Source organism: Anopheles maculipalpis, chromosome 2RL, assembly GCF_943734695.1.
Source record: "Anopheles maculipalpis chromosome 2RL, idAnoMacuDA_375_x, whole genome shotgun sequence".
NCBI lineage: Eukaryota > Metazoa > Arthropoda > Insecta > Diptera > Culicidae > Anopheles > Anopheles maculipalpis.
The window spans coordinates 9,854,812-9,875,520 of record NC_064871.1 but is presented as its reverse complement, the minus strand read 5'-3'; the positions used below and the strand labels follow the sequence as shown (position 1 = coordinate 9,875,520).

General features: G+C 45.4%; 4 protein-coding genes across 5 annotated transcripts in view; 2 read left to right on the top strand and 2 right to left on the bottom strand.

The window, feature by feature from the left end:
• LOC126559899 (mastermind-like domain-containing protein 1) overlaps positions 1-11,911 on the top strand; it is a 47,220-nt gene extending 35,309 nt beyond the window's left edge. Inside the window, exons 3-4 of the mRNA XM_050216066.1 lie at positions 11,426-11,845; positions 11,889-11,911. Coding sequence (XP_050072023.1) covers positions 11,426-11,845; positions 11,889-11,911 — 443 coding nt within the window. The remainder of the gene's footprint in view (positions 1-11,425; positions 11,846-11,888) is intronic.
• The window catches only part of LOC126557054 (nuclear pore complex protein Nup107), a 408,812-nt gene that overhangs the window by 106,054 nt on the left and 282,049 nt on the right, over positions 1-20,709 (bottom strand). The gene's annotated exons all lie outside the window — the stretch shown is intronic.
• The window catches only part of LOC126559365 (AP-2 complex subunit sigma), a 576,875-nt gene that overhangs the window by 326,487 nt on the left and 229,679 nt on the right, over positions 1-20,709 (bottom strand). The gene's annotated exons all lie outside the window — the stretch shown is intronic.
• Positions 11,794-20,709, top strand: part of LOC126559855 (protein couch potato) — a 95,387-nt gene continuing 86,471 nt past the window's right edge. Inside the window, exon 1 of the mRNA XM_050216027.1 lies at positions 11,794-12,171. Within this exon, the coding sequence (XP_050071984.1) occupies positions 11,929-12,171 (243 nt within the window). The 5' untranslated portion in view covers positions 11,794-11,928. The remainder of the gene's footprint in view (positions 12,172-20,709) is intronic.

The window sequence follows — 20,709 nt, the reverse complement described above, 5'->3', positions numbered from 1 at the left end:
ATACGACTGAGAGAAAAGGCACGCAGGGAAATCGCGAATGAGGAAAAATCTTCCGTGTTTGAAGTCCATTTTTCTCCTGTTAAGGACAGGGATGTACACCGGTGGGTGGCTGAGCGTCAGGAACGTCCAATGATAAAACGAATCGTTGAATCGTCGAACGCACCTTTTGGGGTGGCTTCCTTAAGGGATGGATACCGAAGAGGAAAACAACGTAACCTTCACGATCGAGGATCGTGTGCTTTTTTTCTTCTCTCTGTCTCTCTCCCTCGGTTTACTTGCCCCGTTTCGCAAACCAATCGTCGAATGCTTGTCGTTTGGCTGGAATGTTGTTTTCCATTCTGATCCATTTTCCCTCCCCGCCCAAACACCCCGACGCCGGCCAGGTTTCCCAATCAAAAAGTGATTGATCGATAGTGCCTTTGAGAGTGGAGGAACAAAATAGTGTCCGCCGTGGCCGTACCTGGGAAAACCCCCGGCGCACCAAACGGGAGTGAATGAATGTGGGGCTCGATTGTATGAACCTGCCAGGTGAGCGAGAGAATGCGAGCTTGCTGTGAGTGAGCGGCTCGATATGGTACGGTCGGATCGGATTGAGAGCTTTTGCTTTCCTTTTTTTGTGGCTCGCTTTTGTGCGACTGTCTAATCAATATTCGCTCATTGATTGAAAAGACAAGGAAAATGGGCTCTAGTGGAGTACCTCCGTGTTTGTGTGTGTGTGTGTTTGTGATGAAAAACGCTTGAAATGAAAATAAGACCTTTGTGGAGATGTAAGCGTCTGCCGTCGGGAAGAAAATTTCCCTTCACCATGAAGTGCTAGGTGGCTGAAAAGCGAAACTGTTTCATGCATTGGAAAATCGATCGAAAAACGGATCGGTCCTACCAACCAGCCGCAGCTATTCGTCCCCTACTTCACCTCCCTTTCCACTTTATTCCTTCCGCAAAGAACCTTGTTAGCTGACAGTAATGAAGAAACGTTGTGGTAAATGATACACCTTCTCGATCCACGGGCCTGATTTTCCACCCCGGTATGCAGAAGGATTTGCTTTTACTTTGCAAATTTTCTTATCAAACGGGAACGGGATTTTTCGGAGTGAAACTCTTCCACACGGCGTTAGCAAAGAACCGCTAGTAGCGTGCCAGGTTGGCGGTGAAGCGTAACGACGTTGCAATTGATTCAATCAAAAAGCGACGTCCGCTGGTGGTGGATTGAGGGAAAGAAAAGTGTTGTTGTGCAACTTCCTTATGCGAGTGTGCGAGAGGCGTGTGGAGAGAGAAAATCTGGATGCATCTTCGCGAAAAAGGGTTGTATTTTGAATCATATTGCTTGGTGGAATATAAAGCAATATGGAGAGGAAAATGGTAGCAGATATCACCTAATATGGATTTTCTTAAGGACTTTTTTGGATGTGTTAGAAAAACCAATCAACTCCCTACGGTTGACAAAATTAGCAAAAACTTTAGACGAAGAACATCAAAGAAAGCTGCAGAAGTTCAGTTCACTCTTAACGCACTTTTAACCCTCTATATTCACCATTATGAAATGGCCATTTTGCATCACATTCCATCCACTACTGTGTCATCCTATGTTGAAAATATTCTGTCAGTCTTGGACTGAACCGTGACATTTGATGGCTGACGGGTGCTTTGATAATTATCTCCAAAAGGACGAGAGTTTCGTGACCTGCCGGTGCTCAACAGTAATGGGCGATATGGAGCGAAGTTTTACAAGCCTCGTATATTCATTAACTTTCCACACGTTAGAAGTGTGGCGGAAGCTTTTCAGCAGAACTGTCATCTGATGGAAATCTTTTTCGACTGCCGGTGACTATAACCACACACAGAAGTCTTAATTAAGGACGCATGCTGTCTCGCTCTCACTGTTGCTTCCTTTTTCTGTTCATTAGTTTTTGGGACTCGACCCAATTCACCCAGCGAGGTCCCAATTGGGCTTGGTAGTTAACTGCAGGATGAAAAAGAAAAAAATACACAACGTTCCATTTAGGCTATGAGCAGGACATTGGCCATTCGTTTGCATTTGTGTTTGTGTGCTGTGAAAGAACCATTAATCAACTCGAGCATGCGATGAACCATCGACCGGGGCACCTTACTGTTGATGAGCGTATGACACACGAATGCGAAAAGCCATCATCCCAAAATCCATCCGATCGGGGTGCAGCGTCATCATTAATATTTTGTTACTTCATCAGCCCCTTGCGTCCCGACACCGGGAGTGAATGTTTGTGTTTTGTTTCTACTTTTTTTTTGTTGGGACGATATTTGAAAAAGAGATACACACAAAAATGGTACCTTTCAACACCGTGTTGATTCGAGAATGAGAGAGAGAGAGAGAGGGAAAGACCGGGTGTCCCACCGACTTGTTCCTTTTGGGGGGGTGTTCTGTTTGTCGTCCGAAAAATGTTTCGTGCGTGTGACGCAATCCCGGACACCCGTTTTCCAGGACACTATACAGCAAAAGTAACATGCCTCGTCAGCAGCAAACTTACCGTACCAAAACCCACACACCCAGAATCCTTTCGCAAATGGTTTGCGCAAATATCGCCCTGGTCGGCATCAGCATAATTTCGGCCCGAAAATCGGTCTAGTGCGTCGAACGTTTTGTTGGTGCCTTTTCTTTTTACTTCCTTTCCAAACGGGTGCTGTAACTTTGACTTACCGTTGGCTTCGGTGGTTAGGCAAACAAATCCTAAGCGTGTGTCAGGCACGCACGCTTGCACGTACGCAATTTCTAAATACGCAAGATATGGGTCCCATACCGACACATTCGCACAAACACACGTGCCCGACCGAAATACGAAGGGATCCGTTTTCGCCTAAAAGTATACGAAAGCTGCTTGTTGCTTCGGTAAAAACCGTGCTGGGTGTCTTTTCGGTTCAGTTTCGCTGAAAGCCTTCGCACGGTAAGGTGGAAAAAGCTAGCATTTTTACACCATAAAGCCTTTGGATGTCGGGGAGGGTGGATGAAATACAAATACTACCCTTCCCTAGATCGTCGCTTCGGCACGTAGTTGAGTAAATATTTTTGAGTGCGCTTCATCATTCTCCCATCTCAAAACAGCTGCTTCGCTTCTTCGGGAGGTTGTCTTTGCTGTATATAGCCCGCCCCCATCCTACCCCTGTTTCAAGGAATTCACCCTTGTCGGGGAAGATGGTTGCAAAGAGCGCCATGAATGGAAGATGATGTCCAAGTTAATTGAGTTAAGCAAATACGGTCGGGCTTTCACGCATTCCCGAGGCCTGAGGACTGTTATCGATGAAACAATATTTATCAATCAAATTCAATTGAAAGATCATCCAAGATCAACTGTAACGAGACACAGTGCGAGGGTGTTGAAGTGATGGAGACAAATGGCGAGTTGGGTGAGAAATAACACCCGAACAAATACAATTACCAAGAACAAATGATCTTCGGATGGGCAGTGTGTCAAATTATTCAATCGTGGCACTTCATCCAGCTGGGAAAGAATCAACCGAAAAAAAAAGAAAAACCTTTTCCAATCGAAAATCATCCCCAACGCTCGAAACGGGATTTAAAATAGAAATGCTAAATTGAAAATGGCTACGAAAAGATTCTCCAGCCTCGACCGCCCATGCTGCGTTCGCTCAGTGAGGAGATGAATTAACAATTAAATTTAATGCTACGTTCGCTAATTGGTCTGCCAGCAAGCAGTTGTTCGGTGGGTTTGGATCTTCTTGCGCACTGGTCGATACTTATCGGGTGTGTTTACGGACGCTCCCGGTTTGGTAATTGTAGTGGCGTAGGGTTCACCCGCGGAGGGTTTGATGTGAAAAAATTAATTAACCCAATCCACACGATTGCACAGCAGCACCGAGCGTACCAGATAAAACGTGTTTATGGGCGATTCGTGCCGTGTCTTCAGGCGTTGGCAGATGCAATAAACCGTACTTGGAAAGATGTACGGAAAATATGTTGACTCGGAAAACTAGGTTTGAGGTTACGGTGTGCTTTTATGCTGTTATTGGGTATAATTTTGTATGCTTCATGTTTAGGAAAAAATACTAGATCGAGGAGTATACAGAATCGAGTAGAAAGTATATAAAGAATACTATCTTTAATAGAGATTATAGTACTCGTTTGGTAAATCGATTGGTACGAACCCTCCATCCAGCTTCTAATGGATGCAAATAAGGGAGAGCTGTTGGTGCATTAAATTAAATAGATGTATGACGTACACCTTCAGCAAAGCAATCGATATCCTCCCATACTAGAAATTCGCGTGACATACTTGAATCCTTTCGCTGACAGACATACCGTCCTATCAGCATGCTTTTCAGAATCCATTATCTCTCATCTCCAGCACCGTACGTCTACTTCATTTGTCAATCCATCTGTTCGCTTTCATTCCAATTGCACACACACATACTCACCTAGCTGATCAGTTTCGCACCTGTATCGATGCCAATATCAATCTGTCAGATCGGAATCTAGTGAATAAGGGCCATTTTTTTTTTTTGTACTCTACTCTCACCCCAAACGTCACCGAACGAAATGGAAGTGGTGAGCGCTAGTGTGACGAATGCACCTTCCGAATGTTGTGTTGGGTAATCTTATTTAGATTAGTACATCGATATTCCTCCAACTACTGCTACACGCTGTCGGGTTGTGAGCACCAGCACCAAACCATCTGCAAACAAACAACGGCAAGCACATGAACTCGAGCATTAGCATCACCGGTACGCAGAGCGATGGAAATGGAGTTGTTGAGTTAAGCAGAGAATTTCCAAAAAAAAAGCATCGAAATACCTGTCAATTCACTACAATGGCTATAATGCTGACAGTTCAATGCACTGACGTGATGCCAAAATCACACGCTTTCATCAATCACGGCGTGCAATTGAATGTGGACGAATTGAAAGCGTATTCAGGCATTATTTCGCGAAACGTTTGCTGGCAGTACGTCCGTCACGTAAAGGACGATTGAGGCATTTGAATGTGTGTTGTTGACAAAGCATGATGGGTTGGCATTTAAAAACGAATGCAATTTTATTATCTTTTTGCCCGCGGAATATGCAAAACTTTCGTTGAAATACTTACTTTACTGTTGGACATGATAATTCACATGTTTGCAGTACTGCACTTAATGCGATTTCAGGCATCACAGTTAGGATACGCTTCACAAACCGACGCCATGGAGCTCTGTGCTATGTTTTTCTGTGGAGTTTGATCCCGACAAAGAGGATCATCCGGACACTTTTGATGTGTGCTTGTATAGAATTCCACCAACAAGAACCACTAGCTTCCAGCTAAGTGGGAAAGAAAAGACAAATGTGAAAGTCTGCTGTACGTTAGCGCACTGTTCCAAATGTGGTGAGACACACAATAAATAAAGCTTAATCGTGTCCAAGCTGTTGTTCCGGTTCCGGGGCTGTTCGAGGGATATATTTGTGCTCTACCGGCACCGAAGCATCGTACGCAGTACGGATGGAATTTTCAGACTGATGAGTTGGACTGATGAGTTTGGAGCGTACAAAGCCCAGACACACTGGAATGATCTGGTGAGCGATGCTACCGGAAAACTAAAGTACGTTCCAACCTTGCTTTCTTTGCTCCCCGTGGGCAAGCCGCATCTGTGGAATGAGGCATTCACTCACCAGGAACCCGGTCCCGTACGTTGGTCAGTGTCAGGATTTTTGGTGCGTACGACTCTTGTTTATTTAATAAGAGTATTATCATCATCATCGTGAAGAGTGCATGGCACACAATTCACCATTCCGGATGCACAATGATACCCGACGCTCGATGGACATGATAATGACCAATGATGATTGTACTTCCGCAGCGGTTTAGACTCTGTGCCGAGCGCTACACTAAAAGTCCCACTTCTTGCGAGTGCAGAGTGGCATCAGTTGAAACTAGTTCTTCGGCGTGATTCTTTGGCGAATGGTGAGTTAAGTAGCCCGCTCGAACTCGGTTCCAAAAGGGGACGGGAGTTTGAATTCGTGCGTTTAATTAGCCACGGCAGGGACGGAATGTTTGATATCTCGTTTGCGATGGAACGACAACATTCCGGACGCATACCGCCTGCAAACGCATTCCACGTTTTATTGCGATCCGTGAATGTGGCGTTTGCCTTCTTTCACCGGGATGAGCAGAGCTTCGGCGTTGCGACACGTGGAAGTGTCGCAAAGTGACTAAGCAAATCTCGCCCATTGTGCACACGTCGGTGAAAGCATTCCGCCCAATGCATTCCTTCGGGGATAGGAAAGATTTTGGGATCAGAACGAACGAAGAATGCTCGAGCAAAATACGGCGATAAGAGCGATTTCCTTTCGATGCTGTTGCTGTCATGGAATGGAGATGTTATTTTCGGTTGCAATGCAAAGTCTCGTTTCCTACAAGTAGTGAAGCTTGACAACAGTAGAAAGACGTCGAGACGGTCCCATCCAGTGGCACAATAGATGGTGAAGATATGGAATAGCATGGAAATAATTCATCCCTAATTAAGAGCCACGAATCACTGGTCGCAGAAAGGGAGGGAATGGTTTGAGGTTTTGGTACGAAGCTCCAACGTGCGTGAAAGATTGTTCGAGGCATAAAAGTAAGACCGAGAAAGAAAGAGAGCGAGAGAGAACGAGCGAGAAAGAAGTAAAGGTTTAATTTTCTTTTCGCAAGTATTTGTCCAACTCCAACGACTACCAGTGTGCTTCCGGTTCGGACAATAGGACGGAGATCCTCACAGTCTTTGCCGAGCGTTTTCAGCACTACTCAGGACTCGGGGAAAAAAGATTAATGGTTAAAGGACTTACGGCAAGGTAGGTCTGAATGAATGTAGCAGCACATCGCTCTAGAGACATCCGTCCGGTAAAGTGTGCCGGCGAAATAGTAGCTGCTAATCGGCTTAAAAGGTCCCAGCACTGGTTATTACACGCTTTTAGGTGGATAAAACTTTTCCCGCATTAAAGTGGATCGTCCCGTCCGGTTAAGGGTGCTCAAGGTTTATGTAACATTAGACGCGCTTAATGTTACAATGGTATTTTTCTCATATTTAATTTGAGTTTTCACGTAACACTGCTCGGAGCTTATTCATTGCGGAAATTGCTAGTACATTCGTATGCGCACGCATTTCTCCTCGTTGAGTGAGCGAATTATTTCAAACGAATACAGAAGCACTAATTACTGACCCATACAAAAACCATGGGCGCAAAAAGCAACCCTCACCGTGGGACACTGGCAGGATCGTTTGGTTGGCTTTTTACACAATCAAGTTCAATTGAGGAATTAATTGAACAGAAATTCATTTTATGGTCGAATCGATGGCTTTGCTTCGCCTGCATATCGAACATTGGGGGTCACCTACACCTACAATGTGCTGCCCGCTGCCCTGTGACGCCCTCGGCATCAATTGGATTCTAATTTTGCAATCCATCTGTAACCTCCGTGCCGTACGCTTTCGGATCCTTGTCGAACGAGTGTGTACGTACGTACGGGAGTACTAAAAACCTGACCCATGCTAGAAGTTTTTCCAAATGCTCGGGAATGTCGATAGAACTTTTACTCTACGGGGCTGTTGATTGCGAGCGTGTGTGGGGCAGGATTCTTTCCGCTTTTAATTACAACAGCAGCAGCAGCATGGACGACGCTGGTTGATGTTTGACTCGTGGTTTTCGAATAACTGCCAACTTCTAATTACCATAGCAAAGTAAGCTACCGTTTCTGTCGAATTCTTCTACCCTGTGACCTTTTTTCTTGATTGTAGTTTCTTGGAGCAATTGTGCAATGCAATTGCGGTGTATTCACACGAAATGGAAAGTAAAGATGTCAACCATTCTGCAGAAGTAATCAAAACTTATCAAACTAGTTTTATTGTTTAATTTTACGTACAAACATGGTTTGGTTTCGTAAACGGAGTTAAACGAGAGAATGATTTAGAAGAAAATAATTCAACTGTGAAACAGAAATCAAACTTTATAAAATACCTCTTTTGCATGATAAAATTGTCTAAAATGCTCGTGTTACGGTGCACTAGAAACTTATTTCACAACCATTTCTCGTCTACGCAGAGCACGGTTTGCCTCCACGAAAAAATAATAAATTATTCTCGTCTGGTTCTCGTCTTTCAAGCGCAAACATTATGTTGCAATGATGCAAAACAAAATAAAAACACAAACAAAAAACAAAAAGTGTAAGCCAGTGAAGTTTCACCCCCAACAACTACCCAGTACAGTAGTTATACACTTGCACTCGTCTTTGTTCCGTTCCTTTCTCATTTGCACACAACCATACTTGAAGTGCAAAAAAAAAGTTCAAAAAAAAAAACGAGACCTTTCAGTGTGGCTCCAGCTCTGTTTGAGAGGTTTCCTGTGTTGTGTCATTTTCTGCAGCCTTAAAAAGCCCGGAAGTGGGACCGTATTGCTGTGTGTGTGTGTGTCTGTTTCTGTATGTTTGAGTGCGTATGTACCAATAGGGTCGAAACGTGTGGTCCGTCGATGACGGTCGTGAAGTTGAGCAGAATATATTTTAATATCCCTGTCGAGGATGAAGGCAGATTTCGGTAGGATAAAGGATCAACTTGCTGTGGTGTTTTTTTTTTTTTTTTTTTTTTTTGGTGCCAACAGCTTGCCAGATAATTAGTTTTCTTGCTTTGCTTGAGTGAACAGATTCATTTGCTTTTAAGGTCCGTATAATTTTGATATTGGACTATCAAAATAGGTCCTGCTTTTAGTTTGGTTAGCTCAAATAATTGTGTTATTCGGTGCGGAAATCCTTCTAGCACACTACAACATGGCCACGGTGCATGTTTTGCCAAGCGCACATTAATCAAAATTATAATTCCACAGTACGCCGCATCTCGAATCGATGAGAAAACGATGAAAGCCGTTGCAGTTCCGCTGCCTCACAGTTTTAATATCTTGCTCAAAACTGCAAACATGATTAATGGTAATAGTTTTATGATCAATCCGGACCGACTTTGAATCGGTCCGGCATGTTCATCTATCATTTAGCCAGGAAAAATAGTCTTGTGCGCAACCAACATTTCGTCCATCGTAGTACTCGTAAAGCGTTTACGTGTAAACTGTTCCTTAGCATTTCCGATTCGAAAGATCGAGGTATACACTGTGACAGGCAAAAAGATTATTGCAAGTTTGGTTAAAAAAAAGATGACCAAAAGATTCGTAGACAGCGTAAATATTTCAAACAGGCTATTCGTATCGTGTAACCGTTCAATAAATTATAGAGTATCAGCCAGCGTTGGCACCGTTCCAATGTGTGAGTCGAGGATCAAACAACATTAGTTGAATTTAAATTTTTAAACAGTTAAGGCGTTGCGAGTGTTTGATTTCGTTTTCCGCAATAGTGAAGGCAATAGTGCAATGCAGCAAGTGAACACACATGTTTTCGTCTTTGGAATTGGCAAGTCTTTGTTGAAAATATCAAAGAAATTGTTCGGTCCCACACATAACCTTGATTCGATGTGTTTTTTTGTTGTTGTTGAAGTTATGATGAAGAATAATTATAACGTTTGGGTGGAATTGGACCTGTTCACCCGACTGTATATTACCGTAGGACGATTTTCTAGAACTCGGCTTGCCTACCAACCAGCATTTGTTTCACTCCCACATAACACTGAGCAAATAAATCTTTTGAATTAATAAGTTTCTTGGGTGATGTTTGCAAACAATAGTTAAAGGAAATATTTTTATGCATATTTTATCAAATTGATTCCGTTGAAAAGACGCAACAGACTAATAATTTCTGATGAATTTCAATCAAAGATTTTTGCAAAAACTTTTCAAATGCTTTTTTATGAAAGCAAACGAAAAAAAAAAACAAATCAAGAAACTAAATATGCAAGTGGCGTCCGGGAGTGTTGGGCGTTTGTAATGAACACCGATATCATCCAGCAAACGAAGCTGCACTGTTCCGCAACGCCAACGGCTCAACACTACACACACACAAACACACACACACACACACACACACACACACACACACACATCGTTGCAGCGCGCCACAACTGCAACGATGATGATCGATTGCGCTGCACTACGGAGCGCTGGCAGCCGCGAAGGCGCATCGTATTTCGTTACGTTATTTCTAAACCGCGGCCAGTTCACACTAAACCGAACCCTTCGTCTGCCGCAAATTACCTGCCCACCGCTGGTGGTTTGGTGCAGTCGATGCCGGTGCACAGGCAGAATATCGAAAAGCCACCTCCGTGGGATGCTGGATGGGGCGGGTTATTATGGCTACCGCGGCGTACAGGGAATCGGTTTTTGACACGTCACAACTGACAACACCTGTGCCGAATCGGTACACTACGTCCATTGCACGGCGGTCGTTTAACGTGCGGTAACGTGCAGCAGTCGGTACGCTAATAATAAACCCCCTCCCCCCCCCCCCCCCTCCCTCCGCCCGATGGTGAGTTCCACGGGTTTGAAATCTCCCCATTGGTGGGTGAGAACGCCGGCCGAGTCAAGTTCGCCCTGATTCGTAACGGTGGGTTCTGCCCGGGGAAGATGAATTGGTACCACTGGAAGGGACGCGCGGACCAACCCATCCAGGGCAATCGTTAGCGCATGAGTTATGAGGAAGATTTTAGGCAACAGGTTCCTCGGGAGTGTCGTTCGCGCGCGCACCAGGAATGTTTATGATGCCTCTAAAGTACTTAGGGAAAATGGGCCAGATTGGAGGTTTTGCTTTCCCATCCGTCGGCTCGTTTTATTTGATCGTTGTTCGAGGACTTTTTTCCCCTCCCGTGCTGTTTTAAGCATGCAGCAGAATCACGTGAACAAGGTGTTATTTTAAGTAAAACCATAATCTATTGAGAAGGTCGTGTAAAGTTTTTTGGAAGATTTCGTTAGCAAATTTTGGCACTTGATTATTTTACTACTGCCACTCAAAAATCCTTTTCATCACAGGTGTACCTTCCAGCCGGATAACGGGCATTTGTGTTTATGGTGCGACATCCGTCGTGGTCAATCTTCGTGCCGCACCGCCATTAATTATTTGTAGAGTTATGGGAAATCATAGGGTCATATTTTCTCACTCCGTCCTCACGGGATGAATGGTTTATGTGCACCGCATCGCCATAATCTCTGCATTCGCAGCTCTCACATACGTGCTGACTTGTAGCTGGTCGATTACACTCGAATGGGATGGGTGGGATGTAAGGTCCAGAGTTAATCCAAGCCTTCATTGCGCTGGACCGAATTAATTATACAGATCTTAATCATGACAGTCCGAACTGCAATCCATATCAGCTTGACCACATGTGTTAACCTACTTTACGATGTGTAGCATCAGCGTAATGGATGACAGCTGTAAATATTGACTCTAGTTGTACATCATACTGAGTGGTGCTTTAAATGAAAACTTTTCGATGTGTTAATTTCCTAATGCTTTTCTTTAAATGTCTCTCTTTCTCTATCTCTCGCTCTCTTGCAGGATCGACACATGGTGTTCGATTCAGTGGCGCGTCAGTAAATTCCGTCACCATTTCGTCGACCGTGGTGAAACGCAGGCCAGCGCCGCAGATTACGGTAGCGAGCGGCCCGCAGGTCCTATCGCCGAAGCGACTCCGCACGACCGCGCTGCCCGGCGTCGCGGCGGCTGCCCTTCCGGCCCTCGGCAACTGCCTCGTCCCGGCGCATCCATCGGCCGCTGCCGCTGCCGCCGCCGCAGCCGCCCTGCTGCAGCATCAAATCCATCAGCACCATCATCAACAGCAGCAGCAGCAACAGCAACAACAGCATCTTCAGCAACTACATCATCAGCAAACCGAAGCTCAGCAGCAGCAGCAGCAGCAGCAGCAGCAACAGGTACAGCAGTCGATCTCACCACAACCGAACCAAGTGTCGGTTGCTAGTGCACTAGCGGGACAATCGCCGCTTGGTACGAATCCTACCAGCAGCACCGGATCACCAGCGGTAGGGGTAGGGCAGCCGCCGATGTTCAGCTCGCCGGTCGTAGCACAGTCGAACGCCGTGGTCAGCAGTCCGTCCATGAACGGAGCGCTGAACGTGAACGCCGTAAACGCAGCCAACAACAACCACACCGGACTCGGACAGACCGGCCAGTCGGCCACCGGCAACCTCAAGATGGACAGCACGATGGGACAGATGACACCGATGGCACCGTTAGCGTTGTCGCAAAGTATGGACTCCGTTAATACGGCCAGCAACGAAGAAGAGGTAGGTGGTTATGTAAATCTATCTAAACTACACCCAGGCCACAGTGAAAGATCACATTTAACCTGACAGACAAATTACTTATCTGGAAGAGATGTAAATTTGTCCAACGATCTATCTGTCATATCTGGTGTGAAAATAAACACCGCCGGGCGTCCTGATCAACCATTTTTCCGGGTGTGCGCGTGTTGCGCTTCGAGAACACGAACCAATATCGAACGTACATGCAGACCTCGCGAGACCTTTCCTTCGATTTGGCGACCGGTCGCTGACATTAAGATCAGCCTAACGATTGTATGACACTACCGGCCATACTCCTCATGTGCGCGCACTTTGCGAGAGGGCTTGTAATTCAATCCTATTTTTAAAAGATTCATTCCCATTCGGTCACAATCGACTATAAATATTGGCGGGATCGCTATAGGAGGCCGATGACGCGAACATTTCGCAGCTCGCAAGTGCAGTGTCGCGTTGCCGAAGGATTGAAAAATGGTTCCACACACATCGAACTGACCGGAGGATGCAGGAGGACCCGGTGACAGCAGTGCGACTGCTCTAGTGGACGTTTGTAATTTTAGAAATTGGTGCATGTGTTTGTATCTGTAGTTGCCCATCATCGTGCGGCATCGTTTGCGAAAAACCCTAGCCCCCAACCAAGTGGCAAGTTCCAAACGCTGCTCAGGTTGCAGCAGTGCGTCCCTTCTTCGATCAGTCGACGATTCGGGCGAGTACTTGGCATTTCTGTGTCGCAACCTTGGACGAAGGGCGACGCTGGCCGAGTCAATACCGTACCTGTTCGGGGAAGTGCAGGACGGTTTGCATCAACATCGTTCAACGCGACTCAAATTGCCATTGGAATTGCCTGGGCGAACAATCCGATCGGGTGCCATAATGATCCGGCTCGGTAGGAACGCATCGCACCGCATGGTTTGATATTTGCCTTTCGATCGTTGGGCCGGGTGGGCCGAGGGAACCTAGCTCTGCGTCAACTATCGGCTAATTATAAATCGTCTTTGCCTTTCCATCTTGCGGGCCATACTTTTCCGGCTAGTGTTTCACCTTTTGCAAACGCCGACACCCGACACTCCCGGCACCAGCCTCTCGGGGCGATCTTGTCCGAAACTTATCCTTACCGATCATGTTTGAAGGTGATCGCTGTCAGGTTGGAGGTGAGAAACGTGCGAAATAGTCGTTTGCGCTGGTTCGCGAATAAAGGATCACGTTCAACTGCGTATTAATATGCACAGATGCGATCCGGCTTTGGCAATCGGATACCTTGCTTGCGCGGAGCAATTTGTATCTGGGATCGAATGACGGAAGAGTACAAGAAAGCTACGCTAGCTGTTGAAGCTGTTGATCCGCCTGACAGTGGGTCCTCGCCTGTGTGGTGTTTGGCGCAGGTTAGCCGAATTTTCGGACTTGATCGAGATGTAGCGTGCACAATATTTTTAAAGTCTTCGACAAGGCTCTTCGATTTGGATTTTCCGCTGAGAAACATTCGATCGACGTCACCGGTAAATGATCACCTTCGATTAACGAACGGAAGAGTAATTGGTGCAGATTAACGCCAAGACGCAATCGACCCACTGTCGAGACTGATCAAGCCTTAGAAGAACCGTCCCGGAACAGTGAGCAGACGGCGACTGCTGCTGTGAAGTGTTCTTGGTTTGTAGTATCATTTACCCATTGCTCGTTGATGGTGTGTTAGTTTTTAGCCATGCATCTTTAATCTTCTTGTCAATGTGGATACTCTGACAGGGTAACGAGTTGGGAATTTATTTATGTTCTCGCATAGTACGGTTCTAGGTCATCTTCGTTTGCAAGTGAGCGGGAACGGTGCGGAAAACATCCAAAGTCCCAATTCATCGATCTCCCAATCGCGAATCCGGTGGACACGTGTTGAACAGTAAGGCCAACACCTAGTGCCCGCCGATTTGATGCACAGATTAATGAGTGTTTCGGGTTCCTTCGTTCCGCTCCTTCCGTACGTGTACCTTGGGGTCCATAATTCTTGATTGCATTTGATCACTTCGAACGATCCGAACGTGATCAACATTGTATGCTGGCTGTGGATGAAAGAAAGTGCGCCATGTCGTATAAATCAGCTATCCACTATGCCGTGGAAACGTTGACGTAATGATGCAAATTGCAGGTGATGGTTTCAGTGGAACAACATTTAAATGGATTTGGCTAGCGGTGCTGTGCAAAATATGGTGCTCGAAAAATAGGGCCATTCCACCAAAGATTAAAGATGGTCGTGTATCATTTTTTCCGTCGAATAATTTGACCTTTGCAAGTGATATCAAGTCGAAATTGAACTAGATTTGTGTGCCTGTATTTTTGCTTCCTTACAAAGGAAATTATTATACACATTTTAAGCTACAGATCAGTAGATGTCTCTCATGAAATGAAGTTAAATTAACAGCACAACTTTCCAGTTGAATCACGCTGTATTAACTTAGTCGAAACAAGGTGCCACAAATTCCGGTTATTAAGATTTATGCGAACCGGCAAGAGTTAGCAAAGAAGATTGTGCATGATTAATTTTCTGCTTCATATCCTCGAGTAAATGAAGAAGTTTATGGCAAAACTGTGATCATAATTTAAACCAAGCGACATGTCATAAAAATATTTTACAGGAGATTTATATATCTTCAAAATAAAGCTTACGAGCATCAACAACTCCACCAAAAAACGCCTGCATTTGGGACTGGAACAAGTTTTTTTTCCCCAAACTTGCAACACAATTACACAAGACTTGCTTCTAGCAAGACTATGCAGACTGTTCTCTCATCGAAAATAAATCCCTCCACGTACTTTGCGTACAAGACTAAGCGTTGTGCATCTTGATTGTCGTTAACGAAGAAAGCACTCAGCATAACCATCATCCGGTAAATACTACGCGAGTAAGTACTTCCAATGTATTCTCCCGCCCAAAAACAGCTCGGTTTTCTTGCCATTTCCCCCCAAAAAAAGGGGTAATAGTGTGGCAGAACAACGCGTGAGAGAAATGACTGTATCGCAGGGTGCTACAGTATACCCCAAGCTCTCGGGTGTTGAAAACCTGCCAAACAACGACGACCGAACACGAAGACACGAAAGTACATTATCCTTGACTTCCAGCTCCATCTCCATAAAGTGGGCAAATAAAATCCAATGTAATATGAATGAGGTTTCGCCTGGCCGGTGCGCTCAAGCGAACTTTCATTGCACTCAGCGTGCGGTGGTAGCGGGGTGGTGTTGTCGGAGCGTTTGAAATGGCGGCAAAACATGTGGTTTTTACCCTGCCCCCTTAATCTCGTTGTTTTCTTTCTTCCCGGTGGCCACTTACACTGCACGGTACGGTTCCTTTCCCGTCGCTCGTGCGGAACAGCCTGGAAGGATGGCCAATAAAAAGCTGATCACATTCATCATCCAACGAAACCCATCCATCAACCTTTTGGGTGGATGGTGAGCAGAGGGTTCTGCAAGATGAAACGCATGCAGTGGAGGAGAATGCAAATTTTATGAACTCTCCAACCGCTCAAGTGGATTGGTGATGGTGTGCGTGTGTTTGAGAGAGCGAGCAGAAGTATGTTTGTGATGAAGGTTTAGCCATCATGTTTGATTGCGACAGCTGTGGTACGATCATCAGAGTTATAATACTGTTGGTGCTATCCGGTAAGCATACACAGGCTTGTTTTATGCTTAGAATATAAACTTCAACCCTTTCGTCTACCGCCGAGCATGGCGGGAGTTTGTCTCCTTTCATATACCCTTCATAAATCCAACGCCAGTCCTCGTCGTTCTTGGTAGACATTGCCAGCTTGACTGACCTCGAACCGGTTCGACACGATTGCGCAATCAATGAGCCACGGTACGGCACGGGTACGAGAAGCCGTAATTGCTGTAAACATGTTTCAATCATTCATGATTCACGAAGCTTGCAGCTTGCCCATCCATCTGCTATGCTTCGATGCGTTGCCCGCCCTAAAAAGCTCATAAGCATAGTGGGCATTCATTGTCATAGAAGTCTCTCTCTTTGTTTCTTTGATCGAATCGAATCGAATTCATATTATGCCCGAGAGGATTCAAAATATTTAATGCGCCAAAAAGAATGATCAAAGATCACTCAATTTCTTTACTTCATGCATTATTTTTCATTACCCCGTAGAGGACGCTACTGTGAAGCTCCTTAGAATGCGGAACTGTCATTTTTTACTACTCGCAATGACAGTTGTTTTGTTTACATTACCCTAAATTCGGTTCGACCGTTTGATATGACGCACAAACTTCTCCATCATGCACTAACTCACTGTCTGTAGACGTCCGTTTACCGGACGTCTGAACTAACTCGTGCTTCGCTCCACGAAAACACATCAATGTCCCATCTGTGGCAACAAATGCGTGTACTCACTATAAATGCGCACATTGCAGTACTCTTCAGCACGTCCACCCGCACGCAACAACCTTTGCTCGGGTAAGGCTAAAAGGGAATGGTAGTGAATCGATTCCGTCACAAAACGGTAGACACACCCACACACCAGTTGACGCTTTATCGTCTCGACGTTCCATCGACCCACCGACATATGCTGTTAATTATTTGATACATGTTTAATGATGACGTTTATGTTGCTGCAGGAAGTTTGCTGTGTCTCGTTGCTTCTGCTGCTGCTGGCGGGTTTTCTTGCGGGTTGTCATCACCCGAACAACCCTGTTTGGGTGGGGTTTGAGTTCCCCACCGTAAGCCCAATGTCCAGCTGCTTGGAGTCACCCGGTCTAGAGGCTGACCGGGTGGGGACATCATCTTGAAACGTTCGAAAGGTTCTGGCGCCAGCCTGGTTTGCGAGTTTGTTTGTCCACCGGGTCCACGGACACTGGGAAGTTCAGGATGAAACGGGGATGAGCTTGTTTTGATAGTCCCCGGTTACGGCAAACAGTCCGGAGACGGAGTCGAACAAAGCGGGTTATCGGAAGCGTTCATTCGCAGTGCAAATAGTCGGCAAAATGATAGATTTTCTCTGCTTTCCAAAAGTTTGTGCCGAAGTTGCTGCCCATCAGAGCGCCGGAGCATGGTTCGATTGGGATTGGGAATGATTAATTTATTTTGGCTGACTGGATGTGCTTTTAGCGATAATGAAATGTCCGGACAGTGAGCGTATGTTTGATGTTGGTGTGGTGTGGCAATTTCTACCGAATTTCACCACAGCCCAGTTTGGCTCGAGCTCAAAATAATTTCCATTTCAGCTGCATCAGACACACACACACACACTTTCTGGCGCAGTGGGCATAACTTTTAAGCAGAAAACTTCAATTAGTGAATTCATGGGAAGGATTTAGATAAATCGTTTTTGGGAGGGGGTAAACTTTTGTTTGCATTTTGCAACGCCGGGCCAGATAACCTTTCGCGCCGTTAGAAATGTTTACGCTCGGCAAGTTTATACGCATTCGCAAAAGCTCATCGCTTCGGGCAAGATAACGGACGATGCGATGAGGAGGCATGGATCGGGCAGGTATTGGAGGAGTCGTCCCCATATAATGTGACCTCCCCCCCCCCCCCTTCCCTTGCTTTAGGTGCTGATAGTGTAACATATATGTCAGCTCAAGCCCATCCCGACCCTGAGAGAGTTTTCTCGCTCTTGAAGAAGAAAGAGTTTTTCCTACCACGAGTGGGTGGTTATGAATGTGTGCGGGAGGCGACGAGATTGGCACAAACGATTGTGTTGGTTTTCTCGTAAATGCAGCAAATGTTGTCGATGTACTGTGTTTGTTCATGGTAGGGTTTGATTCTTTTTTTTCCTCTACGGATGTGATTTTTTTCCCCTCCCTCAGAGGGACGATACAACAACTAGACAAGTTGTGAGTGGAAAAGGGCAAGTACTTTGTTTGCTTGTTTGTTTATTTATCTGAGCGAATATTTGACCGTTTGTGGGAATGTATCCGGAAGGTTTGTTGTTTGGTACGGTTCGAACCCTCACTGCACACGGGAATGATTTCCCACCCACTTGCAATAGCACTAGTTTGTGTGTGTATGTACTCGTTACTCGTTACCATGCTGCTAACGGGAGCGATGCATGCATACATCCATTTTGGCCCCATTTTATATGCCTGTTGCAAACGGTACTACCGTTCTGCGTTTCCATTGCGATGCGTCTGCAAGAAAGTTATCAGAGCAATTGCAATCAATAGTGTATGCTCTGTTTCTACCGAGCTTTTGCACTGCATTGTAGCAAAACAAGCGCCACCCAGTGATTGCACTGCGAGTGGGAAAGTGGACCGGGTGAAAAGTGTAGGTAGAATAGACGGCTTAAATGGGATCAGCTTTTCACGCCTCCCGTACTTGAAAGTTGTCGGAGAAATGCAAGTTGTCTACGTAATGGAAGGCCGATAGAAAGTGGTTCGATACGAAATGGGGACCATGGCGAGCGGTGAAATTGGATCCTCAGCATGGACGGAGTAAGTTGATAGAGTAAGAAAAAAGACGGTGACAGCATGCAGTGCGGGTGGTCAATCGTGGTCGCATTGAAATGGGTCCAGTTTCTTACTACTGTTTTGTTGCACGATAACAAATCTGTTGGGCGTTTAGCTTTAGGGGTTTCTTATGGCACTGTTTCAATCCAGGTTACATCACCGTCAGGAGGAATAGTTAATTGAAGTTTGATGCAGAAAATGCACTAACTACTTTTACGATGTACAAGGATACGTTTGATTTGCTTTACAAAATTGTCTACCGACGAAATGTTGCCGGACTTTGTAAATTGAAATAAATAAGATTAAAATGATCTTCAACAACACAGCTAATTGTTGAACTTTGCGCGAATAATCTTACACAAGTAGAGCTTTATCCCAACTCGGAGTCGCTGCGAACCGGAGCCGCATTTCGAGTGTTTCATTTATTATTCAATTAGAAACATCTAATTGCTGCATGTTTCATCACCAACTGCAGCATCGGCTCGCAAGAGCTATGCTACGTCCAACATAAATAATGATCGTAAAACAAACCATCGCCAGTAGCCGGACCGAGGCGAAGGAGCTGACCTCTTCTGGTTGGTCCTCTTCCCGGTACCCAATTCATTTTACTGCAGTGTGAATAATTAAAGATTTTAGACTTCCTCCCTATGCATTGGCCATCCCCGAAACCATTTCTTGCCCAGCTTTCCCACGTCAAAGGGACCGGTCGAGCTAGAGGTATTTATCTTAGCAGTGGGACGAAGACAATTTCGAGGACCTTCCGGGTTTTCGTTTGGACAGCATTAGTCATCAAATTATCGGGTAGCATCTGCCCAGCTGCTTTTTTCGGTTTTGCAAAAGGATCACACACACACACCGAAGTGCAAAACGAGACGAAACAAAATCAAATAAAAACTCTCCACTTCAACCGGTTGGTGCTGTTTTTTAAGTGTTTGTGTGCGTTCTTGCTTACTGTGCTCTCTTTCTCTCTTTTCTTGATTCTCTTCCCGTTTTTCGATACGCGGAAAATGACGCTTTTTTTATAAGGGGCGCGTCGAGTGTTGGAAAAACTTCCACCAGTTCCGATGACGCTTCTACTTCTGCCAGGTTTTTCCCGCTGTTTTTCGCACTCATCTTCCTTTGCTTCTTTTTCGCTGCTTGCAAACAAAACCGCTTCACATAAAACGGGCTAATGAAAGCAATTCTCGTTGATATTTTACCAGGCGTTTTATGAGTTTTCTTCCAGCAAGTAAGCACTTTTATCAACCGTTTCTTTCTTTTTACCCGTTTCCGACCGGACCGGACCACGGATGGAAACGATCCTTGAAGTGATAAAGTGGCCGGCAATTAATTCGCTGTGCAAGGACGCGCCGACGTGGAATCGTGGAACCACCATCATCATCAGCTCGTCATCGTTACGGCATGAATGAGGGAGTTTTTTTTTTTGGTTTTTTTGTTGGAAAGGGAGAGAAATCTTGCCCAAATGGTGAAGCTGCTGGAATGCTGCTTCTTAATTAGTACTGTTGTAGGAGATGGAATTTTTGGAGTTGGTCAAACGAATCTCGCTTGTTTGGCGAAAGCTACGATGGAGACGCATGGTACGTTTTATGGCGGATGTCAACATTGGATGATGTTTGATCGTTACTCAAGGCTTAAAATCGCTTTAAACAAGGTGTATTTTTATACGCAATAATTTATTCGAGAGAAGTTACATAGATGGATTTTTTTGACATATCTTTATAAACCTGCTTCAAACCTTCACATGCAACCCCTCGCACCGGCAACAAAATATTAACTTCGATCGCCTCCGTCGCTTTTTTCCACTGTGACAAATCGAGTCTCAATGTCTCGCCTGAGTAACCGAGCAAATAAATCCTCCACTAATGCCGAAGGATTTGTTGTAAGGATTTGATAAATTGGCGACCGGATTGTGAAGCGTAAAGCCGTCCCGCCGTCCCGCCGTGCCGTGTGCTACTCACACCGCAAAAGTTCTTAAGGACGCAAGGTTACAAGTGTTGGCACTGAAGTATTACGGTGAAGAGTGTGCCTTTGTCACAGTTTCCGTTGCCCGTGAACCAATCCGCGCACCCAGCAGAACCGTTGCAGCAGAGC